General features: G+C 36.4%; 1 protein-coding gene across 6 annotated transcripts; it reads right to left on the bottom strand.

Annotated features, from left to right (window-relative positions):
- Window positions 1–8: 8 nt before the first annotated feature.
- Window positions 9–13,788, bottom strand: LOC106056825 (rRNA methyltransferase 1, mitochondrial-like). Of its 6 annotated transcripts, none has more exons than XM_056005191.1 (11): window positions 13,698–13,788; window positions 12,987–13,174; window positions 10,256–10,389; window positions 7,596–7,711; window positions 4,815–4,879; window positions 4,312–4,354; window positions 2,473–2,552; window positions 1,268–1,370; window positions 1,021–1,132; window positions 224–334; window positions 9–134 (listed from the first exon to the last, which is right to left on the bottom strand). In XM_056005191.1, exons 2-11 carry the CDS (start codon window positions 13,136–13,138, stop codon window positions 61–63), a joined length of 990 nt encoding a protein of 329 aa, XP_055861166.1. In that variant the 5' UTR covers window positions 13,139–13,174; window positions 13,698–13,788; the 3' UTR covers window positions 9–60. The 6 variants fall into 6 exon arrangements, with proteins under 6 accessions (XP_055861166.1, XP_013069144.2, XP_013069143.2 ...); XM_013213690.2 differs by having other exon boundaries at window positions 13,676–13,711; XM_013213689.2 differs by having other exon boundaries at window positions 13,629–13,702.
- Window positions 13,789–15,482: the final 1,694 nt, after the last annotated feature.

Genomic DNA, 15,482 nt, shown 5'->3' with positions numbered 1-15,482 from the left:
TTTGTAGCTTGTTCTTGCTCTGTATTTATTACAATTATATACATTCAAAATAAATTACATTTATACTTCAGTATCTTGAGCTGAAAAATTCTGTCTGTTATTTCTTGAACTCTTAATCCAGTGCATCAAGATTCCTTTAAAAAAAAAATTCAATTTTATTCAATAAAATTGTAGTAAGTCCTAAGTAATAGAAAATAAATGTATTTGACCTATCAGAACCAACCTGCTGCCACAGAAACATTTAATGAGTCCACAGATGTATTTGATCCTGGTATACTGACCACAATATCACATATGTTTTCTAGCTTTGTTCCCATGCCAGAGCCTTCATTGCCTTAAAGAGATTGAGAAAATAATTTCAAAAACAAATTCTACCTTTGTAGGCATAATTAATCATTAAACTTAACATAGGTTTGGATAGATATTTGAAAAAATGCAACAGTTATTAGTTCAATGGAAAATATTAACCAACACTAACACAATTTGATTTAATTTTTAAAATTTCCTTTTTTTTTTTAACTGATTTTACAAACTGACTGCAACTTGAAGAAATGTTGATTAATTTAAACTCAGTGGATCATCATCTTAACATAAAATATGCTAAGAAACACCTCACCAGTCAGATATTTAAAAACTGATTCAGTGGATGGAACACCATTACCTTCCTCACTTCCCCCGACATCACATTTATTATCATTGGTAATTAAAGTACAATATTCAAACCATAATCATAGTTGAATTTCCATTGAAATGTTTACAATCTATTGATCCTCACAGGAAAATTTAAACAAAACAAAAATTTAGGGGAAAAAAATACAGCTAAAATAAACATACATATTTAAAACTTTAAGCTAAATCAATAATTACAACCTAAAATCATCAACTGCAAATGGCTACCCACCAAGTAAATACAAGTGGTGGAAGGTTATGAGATCTATATGCAACAATAATTGAATGCTGAAAAATATAGTTTTCTAGTTTAAAAGTTGTCACTGCGGTGGATAAAACTGCTTATCTTACCTAAAATCAGTAATGTTGGTTCTGTCATGTGAATTGAATTTATATCAACTGTCCTTGTGTTTGAACCAGTGCCTGTCCCAACAACTTGACCACCTTGACGATGCCACCACTGCTAATATAACATTTTGTGTAGTAATGAATCATTATGCTGGTGATGACATTCACATTATGTTTTTCAAAGCATTTCCTCCTAGTTATCAGGCAATCTTTCTTTATTATTGATAGAGGACTCCACTGAATGACTCACCTTACAAAATAAAGTTTCTGATGAGGTGACTGGGATGTTAATCAGACTCGCTACCTCCATAGCTCCTGCACTGGCTTTACTAACCACAGGACTAAGTTTGCAACTTAGAAAATTTTGAAATAGAGTTAAAAAGGTCAATGTTTGTTTTGTTACTGTAAAATAAAAAACAATTGTACATTATGGGACTATTGAAAGTGGTATTGTGTAGTGGCCAGGACATTATGGGACTACTGAAAGTGGTATTGTGTAGGGGCCAGGATTTGACAATTATACAGAGCAAGCCTGGGACACAGTCTACCTATATCTTGTGTCAAATGCTGTATCTTTTTTTAAAAAAGCTCTGTGGATGTCAGAGAGTAGATCATTGGTTAAACCCACCATATCACATGAAAATTCTAGACTTGTCTTTTTTCCCAAAACTAATTTAGGGTGATTTTGTGATTTAGGAACAACAAACATAACCAAAAAAACTTCCTTGAAATTTGGGAATTATTTCTAAAAGTCTATACTTAAAACCAATGAATGCAAAAAAAAATTTTCTAACTAGTTTTCCTTTATGACATAGGGGACTATGAAAATGATGTACAGCTATAAGTCCTATCATATCATGAATTAAAAATTAAGCCTTCCCAGGGAAACTGAACACCCTCATTTCTTTAGCCAAGTCCAAAATAGAAAACATAATAATTAATTTTAAAAAATTGGATCTTATTACAAAGTTTAAATGAACTCACTCTGTCTGCCTGGGTGGATGCTTTTACACTTTTTTCTCCCTCTTCCCGTTCTCAGATCAAGTTGAAATTTTGCGCAATTATTCATTGTCGATGAGAACACATGAATCGAAAAAAAAAATTAACCAATTTTAGATCAAATGGTGATTTTGTTTTATACAGAAAAAGGGTAGATAGTACTTGCAATATTGAAAGATATGGCAGTGATTGAATGGTGCTCTCACTTCACACAGCTTTGTTTTTTAAAAAAGTATTTCTGATATTGTGCTAATTTTTTAAATAACTTAGTTGATGACAATAAATTAATCAATGAAAAAAATTAACCAATTAGTTACACAATTAGTAGTAATTTAGTATATTTTTCATATTAAAAAAAATAGAGCTAAACCCTGCAGTATTAAGAGACAGTGATTCTTCCCCTTAGAAAAGCTTTGTTTTTTAAAAAGTATTTTAAAAATCTTCATTCCAACTAACCTGTTAACTGATGGAAATACAATATTATCAAGCCCCAAGTAATAAGCAGTTCTCAAAATAGCACCAAAATTCATGGGATCCTAAAAAACAACAATAAAAAACATAGACTAGTACTGAATACAATCATAGAAAATTTTAAAATCAACATATAATACATTATAAAGTAAATTAATATATAATAATAATAATTATAGCTTTTATATAGCGCTACTTTCATGCTTATAGCATATATATAAAGTATATATATACATATAGTATGCAAATTCACAACATTTTTGTGTTTAAACTGTGTAACACCAGAAAATAGTTTTACATTATAAGTATCCTACCTATGGACCACTTCACCTATCTGGGAAATATGGTTAGTAAAGACAGTGGAACTGATGACTATATAAAAATCTGATCAATGAAGCTAGATTTGCCTTTTCCACTATTTAAGCAATATGGCACGAGTCTATATCATGAGGTTACTGGAATGACATCTCATGGAAGAAGATTATCTCATGGAAGAAGATGAAGAAAGCTGCTCAGAACTTAGTTTGGTGGAAGAGGTGTGGTTGCAGCCCATTGCTCCGAGTATAAGTATAAAAAGGCCAAAGGAAACATGTACATGGACAGGAAATCACAAAAAAGGAGGGGGTCACACTGAAGTCATTCTAGATTTAGTGACTTTTCTTTTCTCACTTCAGATGTGAGTACTAGAAGAAATAACAGAAACAAAATCTGCGAACTAAAACTTGAATAATTTATAAATTGAATTGATATATCCACATCATCATCAAACTCCATTTGAGTGAGGGCTTGAGAGGCTTAAATCCTCCTTTGCAAAAGCCTTGGACAGAAACCCTGCTGTCTTGCGTAGTGTTAACGCGTCACCATACAGGTCAAGAATTTTTGGTTTCCCAGACCTGTCTGGGGCAGTCAAACAGAATATGTGGCACGGTTTCATCTTCTTCCTTGCAGCGGGGGCACCGTAAATCGAAATTTAGCCACAAGAATCCAAGAAAGTAAGAAGATTAATGAACAGACTGACTAGATCTTTCTTCTCTCTCTACTTTTAGATATAGATCTATATTTATCTTCTGGATGATGCTTGAAAGGGAAAAAAGAGTAAGGAAAGTACAATGTTGTTTCTCTAATGTCTTTACTTCATTGGCCTCCTTCAGTCGTAGAATGACTATGGTTCATCTCGCATACTTCCTCTTGTGGCTGTGGAGCCCTATTTTGGAGAGACACTCCCCTCCACAAATATCGCAGGTTAAGGTGTCTTTTGCCTTGGTGGTAGAGGAGCTGGCCATTTTTCGCATAGTCCGTTTTTCTTCCAGGGCTGAGGCCCATGTTCTTTCGTTATCCATAGTTTTCTTGGTCACTGTCTCTCCATCTGGTGCGGTCTAGAGCTATGTCTTCCCAATGGTCAGTATTGATGTTCACTGATTGGAGGCCCCGTTTTATTACATGTATGTAACGGAGGTGGGGGCGACCAGTCTTTCTTGAGCCAGTCACGAGTTGTCCGTAGAGGATGAATTTCAGGATGCATTTGTCCTCCATCTGGCGAACACGTCTAAGCCAGCGCAAGCGGTGTTGTCTGAGGGCTGTAAAGATGTCTTTACAGAAGATCCATGAGTTGTTTTTTTTTTACATGAGAATGTCATTTTAAATAAAACATTTTCACCAAATACCATAGACCATGCCTCCTAAGATTGCCATGTTGTCTTGTGATAGATACCTTATTTGTTAGCAGGCTGCAAGTGCTGCTTACTTAAAGGTGCTGGAGCTGATGGGTATTGAGAGAATGACAATGAATTTTAACTAAAAGACACTAATAAAACTAAAGCCTACTTGTATGTTGTGTAGTAATAACCAGAAGGGCAAACTGGATGTCCTGAAATACAAAATAAATATTTAGAAGCAACTAATATGAACAGACCATTAAGATTTAAAAACAAAACAAAGAGAGAAAGCAAGTTATAATGGTAATTAATATAATGATAGCATTTTCAACATTGTGTTTAATGTAACAAACTGCTTTGACTACATGGACAACAAAGAATACAATTCTTTATGTTAGTTATTTATCCTATGTTTTATCTCTAGACTTGTGCAGAGATTTTAGTGACAGAGCTGCATCATCTCTATTCTCTTATCCTGATATAACAGAGCCCACTGGCCTGGAAGCGGAGTGGCTAGAGGTATACTAGGATGCATAAGATAGCCAACTGTCAATCATTTTAACCAAGGCTCATTGCCTAGTGATCTTTAACATCAGGTCAATTTATACAGCCTAGGAAGACGTTACCTAGATCTGTTTTATATTCATAATATCCTATTATAAACCTACTGACCTAGGAAGGGACTTCTGCTCACTCCATTCAGTAATCTTTAGAAAGCTTACATCCAGGCATACTCCCTGTAAAAAAAAAAAGCCAATTATTTAATTGGTTGTTGCTCAAATTTAATGTGTTTTCTGTTTTCAGTCAATAAAAAAAAGTAAAGTTCCCCTTTCAGACCTTGCGATCTATAGGGCAGATGATGTAATGGTCATCTGTTTCTTTGGCCCATGGTTAACTAGGGTGTCATGTGGGCAGCACAACAACCAACCACCTTTACTTTTCTCCAACTAATGTCAGGTACCCATTAGAGCTAGGTGGACTCAGAGGTGCCAAAAAATCCCAAAATTAAAAATCCCAGTCTTCAGCAGAATTTGAACCCAGGACCCCTGGTTTGGAAGTCAAGTGCTTTACCACTCAGCCACTGCGCCTCCTTCACTTAATAAGCTGACTAATATTGTTAATGTTTTAACTTTGTAGAAAAGTTTTATCAGCTTAGCATTTTTAAAAAAATTATAATCACTGAGAGGCGTTCAATACAGACTCAAATAAACAAGTTTGAAATGAGGTTATATGGAGTTAGAAAATGAAACAATCAAAAAAATTTACCAATTAGTTAATGGATTATTGATAATTGATATCAAAATAAGGGGTATAAATGCTGCTTAATGAGAGATGTATATATGGATTTAATCCCCTTATTATGTTTTGATAAGTTGTTACTCCCACTTCGCATTCTCATATCACATTGAAATTTTGAATAATTATTTATAGTCGATGACAATATACGAACAAAACCAAAAATTAACCTATTTCAATTAATTAATTTTGTTTTATATAGCAGAAAGGGAGTTAAACCCTGCCATCTTCAGAAATGGCAGCAATTACTTCAATTAGCATCTTTTTCTCTTAGTTTTTCAGACAACAGCAACCTAAGCGTTTGTTTTAAAAAAATCTAAACAAAGAAAAAGGTTAAATGTTTTACACTTCTAGATTATATTTATAACTTACGTCAGTGATGCTTATTTTATTAGGGACAGGAAAAAAAAAAGTGGGGTGAAGGATTTCAATTTCTTCTTCTTCTTCATCGTTCTCATTGTTATGTTGGAGTGTTCATATGACTAGACCAATACATGAGATGAACTGCGCAGTGGTTTCCAAATCAGGGAGCTCTCCATATAGTTTTCTTTCTATTGGGGTGATTTGGGGCCAATGTCTTATACGGGCCTCTTGGTAGAGAGAGCAGTTTTGGAGGACGTGGTCGGCATTTTCTGGTGATACTCCACATGGGCAGATTTCACTGGTTCCAATTTTGAGCTTCCGGAACATGTGTTGTCGCATTCTGTTGTGTCCAGTCCTGAGTCGAAAGATTAGACGTTGGTCTTGTCGGGATAGCTTATAGTAAGCATCATCTTTCTTGTGATTTGGATGGGAGCTCATCCATTTCTCATTTATTTTATCTACAATTAATTTCTTCATTTCTTCTGGATAGAGTGCAGAGTTTACTTGTGAGTTTGTTCTCCCACTCTTGGCGAGTGTGTCAGCCTTCTCATTTCCTGCTAGTTGTATGTGAGCTGGTATCCATTGAATAACAGTTTTTTTGCTGTTGTGGTTGAGCTTTGTGAGTGCTGTTCTGAGGTTTTTAATATAAGGGGAATCAGAGTTTTGCAGGCTTTGGAGGGTTGTTTTTGCGTCTGTTAGAAAGACAATCTGACTGTGAGGGGAACTTGGATGATTTGCTAGCATGGTAGCAGCTAGTGCTAGTGCTTCCCTTTCTGCTCTGTGACTGTCAGAGAGCTCTCCAGTTGCAAAGGATTTTTCTAGTTTTCCTCCATCTGGCCATTTGATAAGTATTCCAGCTCCTCCATTTGTGGTGGCTTTATGGGATGAGCCATCCGTGTAAACTCTGATCCACTGATTGCTAGGGTAATTGGTATGTAGAAAACAGTTCACTATTTCCTTGAGCTCTGTTGGTCTGTAATCAGATTTTCTTTTTATGTTTTCAATATGGTCCCTTATAGTAGGAAGAGGGCTTTCGTCCCAGGGTGGAGATTCATTATAGTGTATCGAGGATTCCAGAGTAATTTTTTCAAGTTGGTGTTTCTTTTTTAGGTTTAGAGATTCCTGTATGAAATTGGTCCTTTTGAGACGGTTTTTTGTGCCAGTTTTGTGGATTTTTGTTCTGAGTGGGTGTCTCTCCAAGGTTTCCAATTTAGTGAATTGGATTTCAATTGAGAGAAGGTAGAATAACATGGAATACTGTTAGAAAAATTAAAAACAATACAAAAAGAAAAAAGATATGATACTAGTAGGATTATTATCTTTGTACCTGCTCAACAATTTTCTCTATTTTTTTAATAATTTCTTTTCTTATAATTTTTAATTAAGGATTTAAAAAAAAAAAGTGTTAAGTGGAAGGCAAAACACTTTTTCTTCTTCCAACAGACCACTTAAGTTAGGGATTAAGGGATGCAGTTCTTTCAAAATTCTTTTATTGCAATGCATTTGGAGAAGATTACAAAAACAAAATTTTAAATATGATCTTTTAAGATTGTTTTTAAAATGTTGTATTGATAAAATTTAAAAGCAAGCTCAGCCTTCCCATATTCCATGTGGCTTCCTTCAGTCGCGAAACGACTATGAATCATCTCATGAAAATGAGATAAAAGCCTGGGCATTAGCTGTGTTCAAAGCACATCAGTTACCCACTCTCCATGCAATTGGCTTAGGGCATACCGGTATACACCTTCAACAACAACAGGAAATGCTTTCATTATTTTGCTTTCAATTATTTACCTGATGTGGCCTGCTTCCTGAAAGTTGTTGCAAAACATCTGCCTTAACAATAAACACTGGCACCTTACAAAGTGATGCTACTTCAAGAATCTCTGATTTCACTTTATGTTGGCTACCTAAAAAACAACAACAAATATCAAATATATTCTTATTCATTTGTACCTCAAGAATACAATGGCAATAGTACTAAAAGGTTGTTGATAAATATCCATACTCAGAGAAACAAAAGTCATCATACTCCTTCCATTGGTGGAAAATTAAAAAAAAAACAACAACACATTTACACATCTTCAATTTCATTGTCTAGTGAAACACTCTTAAATAAAATAGCATTGATACTGTAATAACTTAAGTGAGGCAACTCAACGAGGACATAGACGTTTATTTACATAGAGACATGACAAACACAAAGGGGCATCTGCCTTGAGTACAGCATCTCCATATTGGCTCTCTCCTCGGGCGGAAATCGTTCGTCTCTTATGTCAACATCCGACTTGTCTGGTCACTGAAAGTGCGCACCTTCTTTCTGCACTATCTTGGATGGCGGTGCGCATGGCAAATTCATAACATTGCCCCCGTCTTAGCACTTTTCGTCCCGAAAAGAAACACTGCAGCTGAGGTTTGACAGTTCAGGTGGAGGTCATTCAGTGGGAGCCACAGGCGGCAGGGAGCGTGTTCCCCACGAAGCCATCCGCATTGTTTTCCTCCAGTGCCGCTTTCTCTTTCTCCAGTTGACCAGGCTGTTGTTGCGACGATGATGTGGCCATTTGACACACAAAGAGATAGTGTCAAGCACTGTTTTTTTCAGCACAGCCGTTGATCGGACACGCTGTCTCAGCAGACCTTCCCGACAGACGCCTCTCAAGGGAGCTGCAGGTTCACATGCAGCCACGTTGCAAACAAAGTCCAATGCACCGCAGTCATCCTCAGATAACAGTCTCACGTCCAGAAGATAGGTTTCTTCAGGTTCAAGTGGAAAATGTCTTCCTCTTGACAGCTCAGATTTAGAGTGGTTTGATTGACATTCATCAATTCCAATGTCGATTATGATGGTAGAAGTACATATGCCTTGTTGGTGGTTTTCTTGGCATCTAAATTCTATCTGTGATGCGCCGCACATAGAGTTCATGCTAAGCTTCTGAATGCAGTTGTCAAGCTTCGAATTTCCCTCGTGAGCACCGACAGATAGGCAGAGGTCTTTAAGGTCCATAGCAACAGGCTTGAACGCAGACCCAACGTTGTCTTGCTCCGTCAGGCTCATTGAGATACTGGTAACAGGTACAACAGGAACAAACGCTTCAGGCACGTAACAGACTTCAGTTAAGGTATTGGTAACAGGTACAACAGGAACAAACGCTTCAGGCACGTAACAGTCTTCAGTTTCTTCATTTGTCTCTTTCCGTTCGATTCGGTACATCTCGTTGAGATCATCACAGCAATCGTTGTCACGTTTCTCGTCTTGAAAGTCACAACCACAAGACTTGCCCACAACACAGACACAGACGGCGCTCCAATTCCCAGTGTCTCCGTCACCACTGTTTGTGCAGCCACAGTCTTGACCCGCAACTTCTTTACCGAGTCTACAGGCAACTGCTCCTTTACCAACGAGTCTACTCGAGACACCATTTTATCTACCTTTTTCCCCATACTGTTAATTTGTTCACACAATGCATCAATACCTTCATTTATCTTGCCAATAAGCTCATAAATCTCCGGTTCAATTTTAAATAGGTAGGTCTCCGGATCTTCGTCTTCATCAATCAAGGCTTGCCGGAGACGAGCTGTAAGCACCTACTTGCTACCACCAATTATCTCATATCGGTTACGAAGTTCCTTAATAAGCTCTCTGACCGAGAGTTGGTCTAATTGTTTCAAAGCTGCCATTGTAAATCCTACCTCCTCTCGTTGAGTTGCCTATAATCCCACTTCTGAGACCAATTGTAATAACTTAAGTGAGGCAACTCAATGAGGACATAGATGTTTATTTACATAGAGACATGACAAACACAAAGGGGCATCTGCCTTGAGTACAGCATCTCCATATTGGCTCTCTCCTCGGGCGGAAATCGTTAGTCTCTTATGTCAACATCCGACTTGTCTGGTCACTGATAGTGCGCACCTTCTTTCTGCACTATCTTGGATGGCGGTGCGCATGGCAAAGTCATAACAATACCTAGAGCTCTGTGCAAGAGGTCATCCAATAAAGTCCTTTTTGCATTTTGTCTTAAAATAGAAATAAAGCCAAAAATGTACAGATTTTCTAAGGAAAAAAATGCAGAAGACCTAAGAAAAGATAAGAGCACATGAAAGAATGGATAAGTCTGCCTGGTTGGACTGTCATTCTGACTTCTCGATGGCCCTTTGTGCATACCATGCCTGCTGCCATCCCCCATCATCCAGCTGTGGTTTGGACTAGGAAGTAAATTATCTTCAACTCAGTTCTATTCAAGCTTGGTCTTGTGGAATGCACTAAGGACTCTCACCATGACTGTGCTAAGTTTCAACCCCACAGAAAGTTTGGGGAGGATATAACTTTTATTTCTGAAGGAAACTCTGAAACTTATAAGTCACAAAGAATACAAAGTAAAGTTGCTGTAATTTCAATATTTGCAACTAGTTTCTAATGCTTTAAAACTAAAAAATAAATAAATATATTTTACCTTCATTTTGAAATTTGTCTTCAATAAAAATGCCATGGATTTTTTCTCTTTTCTGGCTTTTTAATGCTAATAAAACTGGATGAAGTCCAAATAATACTTCTCCTTTAACTGATGGAAGATTGTTACCTAGAGATCTAAAAACAAAAAAGTATTTTGTTTAGTGAAAACTTTTTTTTTTACATTTTAATTCTTACATCAATTGTATACCTGGTCACATAATGTAACTTACTTCCTAAAAATGATTTATCAGGTAGCAATTTTTTTTTTCATGAAATTCATATGTTGTATGTAGAAAAATAAAAGAAACATCTTTTTATTGTCTTGAGCACTACATCTGGCTCTTTGTCAATGAGATCCATTCTCAATGTATCTGTTGCCTAATGCATAATTGATCTGGGTGTATCCAAAAGTGCAAAGCTAGTGAAAAGGGTATCGAACACAAAGATGTATTATCCAAAATGTGCCTGCTAACGACACTGTAGTCCTCATAATTATATTTGGGAATTTGCCCAGATATGGTTGAAAGCAGCAAATGTAGACAAGATGAGTGGTACCACACTTATAACTTGAAGTCACAATGAATGATCTTACTGCAAATAAATAGTTTGCACCCATGATGACTGAAAAAAGGAGCAATGGTTTGATTGATCAAAGCTGGAATATATTTCATTTTAAATCATTCAACAATTATTTCATTCTATTATGGGAGGTCACATCTTGAAAAGCTTGTCCGTTGGATACAAATTTGTATTGTGAGCAACATAAAAGTTTGAAAATATGGTTTCATAGTGATCATGTCTCATGGCAACACTAACGAGAACATTATGTGCATCTGTTCTTCATTTCCAGCGCATTTTCAGAGAGATTCTACTTGTTTAAAAGTTATTATCAGTGGTACAGGTACTGGATTTGTCAAGTGTTCCAAAAATGGAACATTCAAAGTTAGAAATCTGTAACTAATACAATAATGATTATTTTGGTAGTTTCTTTTCACAGCATGATAGCAACACTATTATAGAAATAACAGAACCAAAAATTTTTAGTAGTTCTACGTGACATAGTTCATAGTATGCCTTCAGGTCATCAAAAATGTGCAGAAAGTTTACATAACTTTTACAGGAGGCCAAAATTTACGTTAATTTTTCAGGAGACCAAAAGTTACATTAATTTTTCAGGAGTCCAAAAGCTACATTACTTTTTAAGGAGGCCAAAATTTACAGTAATTTTTGAGGAAGTCAAAATTTACATCACTTTTGGAGGAGGCAAAAATCTACATCACTTTTTGAGGAGGCCAATAAGCTATCAAAGGCAGGTTCATCTATGGAACAACCAGATAGACCTGTTAACTACCTCACCCTAAGGTCAATGTTAGTCAACAATCACAAAGAGGAGTGTTTCAACCAATGGGCATCAGGAAACACAGGCAGAGCCATGTACAGAGAAATGACTACCCCTAACAAACTGGACAGTATTAACTTCCTCCCCCGCAAAGAACAATCTACAATCTTCCAACTAAGAACAGGACACACACCACTATTAAATTACCACCTGAACAAAATAAACTCCACACAACTACCCCTTTGCAGACATTGCGCCCACCCCTTTGAAACCGTAAACCATATCCTCTTTGAATGCCCCTCCCTAATCCACCTTAGGCAGACCCTACTTCCACTACAGCCCAACATAACCAACACCCTTTACGGCAGTGCTGAACAGCTGAAGAAGAAGAGGAGGCCAAAATTTACATTACTTTTTGAGGAGGCCAAAATTTACATTACTTTTCAGGAGGCCAAAATTTACCACTTTTTGAGGAGGCCAAAATTTACCACTTTTTCAGAAGGCCAAAATTTACATCACTTTTTCAGGAGGCAACAGCACACCTATCTATGCTATGCTGTGACTAACTCTGTGTGATAAGGTGTATCCCAAGAAAATATCACATTTTTATGGTGGCCTTGATCAGTAGGATATAAGTAACTACCCAATGGGGTTGGGTGTTCCAATAATGAAACACTCTGCATAAATGGGTTAAGGGGTTGATATAATAGTTTTCCTTCAAGTTATGATCAATTAATAATAATTGTTAAATAATTTTTAATAATAATTTTTAATAATTTAAAATTTTTAGCTGGGCAGTCAAAGATTTTTCAACAAAGACTTATTTATGAAGGATGAAGTACATTTTTATTAAAATGTAAAATGTAACTGTCGGGTTCCTTTTATTGCTTGGCTCGTTAGGGGTTACTTAAATATTACTATTAAGAACAATTATTTCTAAACACACTTCAACTCCAGATATCCATATAATACAAATAATACTTTAATATTCAATATGCACATAATGACATCTCAGTAAATAATACAAAACACCAGTCCAGGAAGTAACAGTCCAACCTTCCTGGACCAGGAACAAGACCTCACTGACTAACACACACTCTCTCGCACATTCAACAAAGACTAAATCATTCAGTTCATAACACGTGCAAGACTATTCACATTCATAACCTGGGAGTACATAAAAAAGGGGATATAACTATCATACCCAAATATCAAAGTAACATATTCATTCTCACCGTACCTCCCCCTGACAGTAACAAAGCACTGCAAACAACATGCTTATTATATCAAATATAATGCAACTTTAACCAACTTCATAAGTAGGCCCTGGCTAATAAACTCTGATGAAATCAAAAGCTTACTGATTACGATTTAACAACAATACACTTAATACCTTTTGTATTTGGCTTGGCCTGATAAACCATAATTATAACTTGGGACAGAAGTTGAATAGAGTAACTGTTGTTTTGATGAACCATCTATGAATTTGGTATTCTTGGTTGCCAATGTTATTGAGTTAACAAAAGTGTGTAGTTTCTGCTTCATTTCAAACTTTGATGATTTTCAAACTTACAGCAACTCCTGGCAAACAACAAATAAAGACAACTTAATAGGAAGGAACTCAAAACATAATTGTTGTAAATTATTTCAACAAAATCAATTACCATTAATAATATAATGACACAGAATAATTTAAAAGTGGGCCTTTATTCATTGCTTTCTTCTTAGCAAAGTCTGTTTAATATATAAATATTAATATAAAAATATTAATATAGTTTATATAGTTACTATTATACTATAGTAATAGTATATAATAGAGATCTATATAAAATATATAGATATTATTATTATTATAGAGTAGAATAGATTTAGAATTTAGATTATCACTATTTACTAGTATTTAGACTCTAAATTCTAAATGTAAATAAAATTGCGAGCCCTTGCCAGGCACGGGGCCAAATTTGAAGCAATAAGTAAAATCATCCTATATAATATAACCTAATATAATAATTAAGGCTGGCCCTGATATTTTTACTATTTTTAGTGATAATTGATAGCTCTAATAATTAGAATAAATCTAACAACACAATGTGTGAATGTTTACATTGACATCCACTTTGACCTCATGTTATACGTTTCCGATTTCGCTCTTTTATCATTTTTATGATTTAATATTTTTGTACTGCTTGTTTCTTAATAAAATTTCAGAGTTGAAGATAATCGTCTTACTAGAAGACGTAATTCACGTAATCATCTTCTTTTTAAAGTAACGTCTGTATTTTATAAGATAAGAAGATAGTCCAAACCTCCAGGAGGACGGCAGGGGATGGCAGCGGGCAGGATATGAACTCGGGTACGAACCGCTTTCATAATAATAAAATTATAAATAACAAGCAGATACCCGTGACTAGTATGTGTAAAGTCTAATTGAAATGGCCCGCTTTAAAACGCCCTCCCAATCAATAGACAAACGCACTCGACTTATGGCCTATGAATTCTATATCACTTTTGTCTCTCCCAAAAATGTTCGCCCCGTCCCTTACATCCCTCTATATAACACTACGGTCCCTACCCCTTCAAAACATATACATTTTGCCCGTGAATTCGATAATATCTGAGTGGAGTGGGTTTGTTTTTTTTTTTTTGTTTACGCCCCTCAAATGATCACATTTTAAAACAAAGAATACACTTAGTAGCATATAGGCCTAATAGTGCCCCCCCTTTACCCTTGCACTACACACATTTTTTACCTGTAAATTACTGAGAAATAAATAATTAACGTGGCACAATTTGAAAGAATTAAGGATAACAAAGATTTACTGCTGCAGGGTTGATCTCCTCTTCTAGAGACAGGGCATCTTGAGTTGTAGATCCAAGATAGCAGAATTCATTTACGGCATCCAGCTTGTTATCGTCTACGAGGATGGAGGGTGGTGCTGTAGCAGGTGGTCCCATAACATTTGTTTTCTTCGGCCATACTCTTTACGTGCCTGAGAGAAGACGGACATAGTGACTAAAGTTCTTCTCGTGAGTGTGCCATTACCGCTGCATCTTACGAGGGTAGTTCTGATTTTAATTTTGGCCCTCAGTCAGGCAATATTTAGAAGTTTGCCGTCAAATCTGAAATGGAGATAGATGCTTTCTGTGGATTTATCAAACGCGTTGTGGATTAACACTGAAAATAGTATTCCAAAGAGGGTTAGGGCCAGGGCATCCTTGTTTAACTCCGCTGTTTATACTGAAACTTGTGGTGCAAGCACCGTTGAACCGCACAGAATCCAACATATTTTGGTGAAAGGATACAATTACATTTAGCTAGACTTCGCTAGACTCAGACCAAGAGTTTGGGAAAACCAGAATCTCACTACAGCGACCATAATGTAGGTGTACAAGGCATTTGTTCTGACTACGTTATTGTACGGCAGTGAGTCGTGGACTACCTAAGCAAAGCAAGAAAGAAAACTAAACTCATTCCACTTGCGCTGTCTCCGAAAATCACATGGAAAGAAAATGTGCAATACTGAGATCATTGCGCGAACAGGTATTCCCAGCATATTTACAGCCCTCAGACAAGCTTTCTGCACTGGCTTGGACATGTTCGCCGGATGGAGGACAATCGCATCCCGAAAGTCATTCTCTACGGGCAACTCGCGTCTGGCTCAAGAAAAACTGGTCGCCCCCCACCTCCGTTACGTGGATGAAATAAAATGGGACCTCAAAACAGTGAACATTGATACTGACCATTGGGAAGACATAGCCCTAGACTGCACAAGATGAAGAGAGACGGTGACCAAGAAAGCTATGGACAGTGAAAAAATATGGGCCTCAGCTCTGGAAGAAAAGCGTATCATACGAAAAATGGCCAGCTTCTCTACCACCAAAGCGAAAG

Source organism: Biomphalaria glabrata, chromosome 12 (genome assembly GCF_947242115.1).
Source record: "Biomphalaria glabrata chromosome 12, xgBioGlab47.1, whole genome shotgun sequence".
NCBI lineage: Eukaryota > Metazoa > Mollusca > Gastropoda > Planorbidae > Biomphalaria > Biomphalaria glabrata.
The sequence above is the reverse complement of the archived record's forward strand: the minus strand, read 5'-3'. Positions and strand labels throughout refer to the sequence as shown.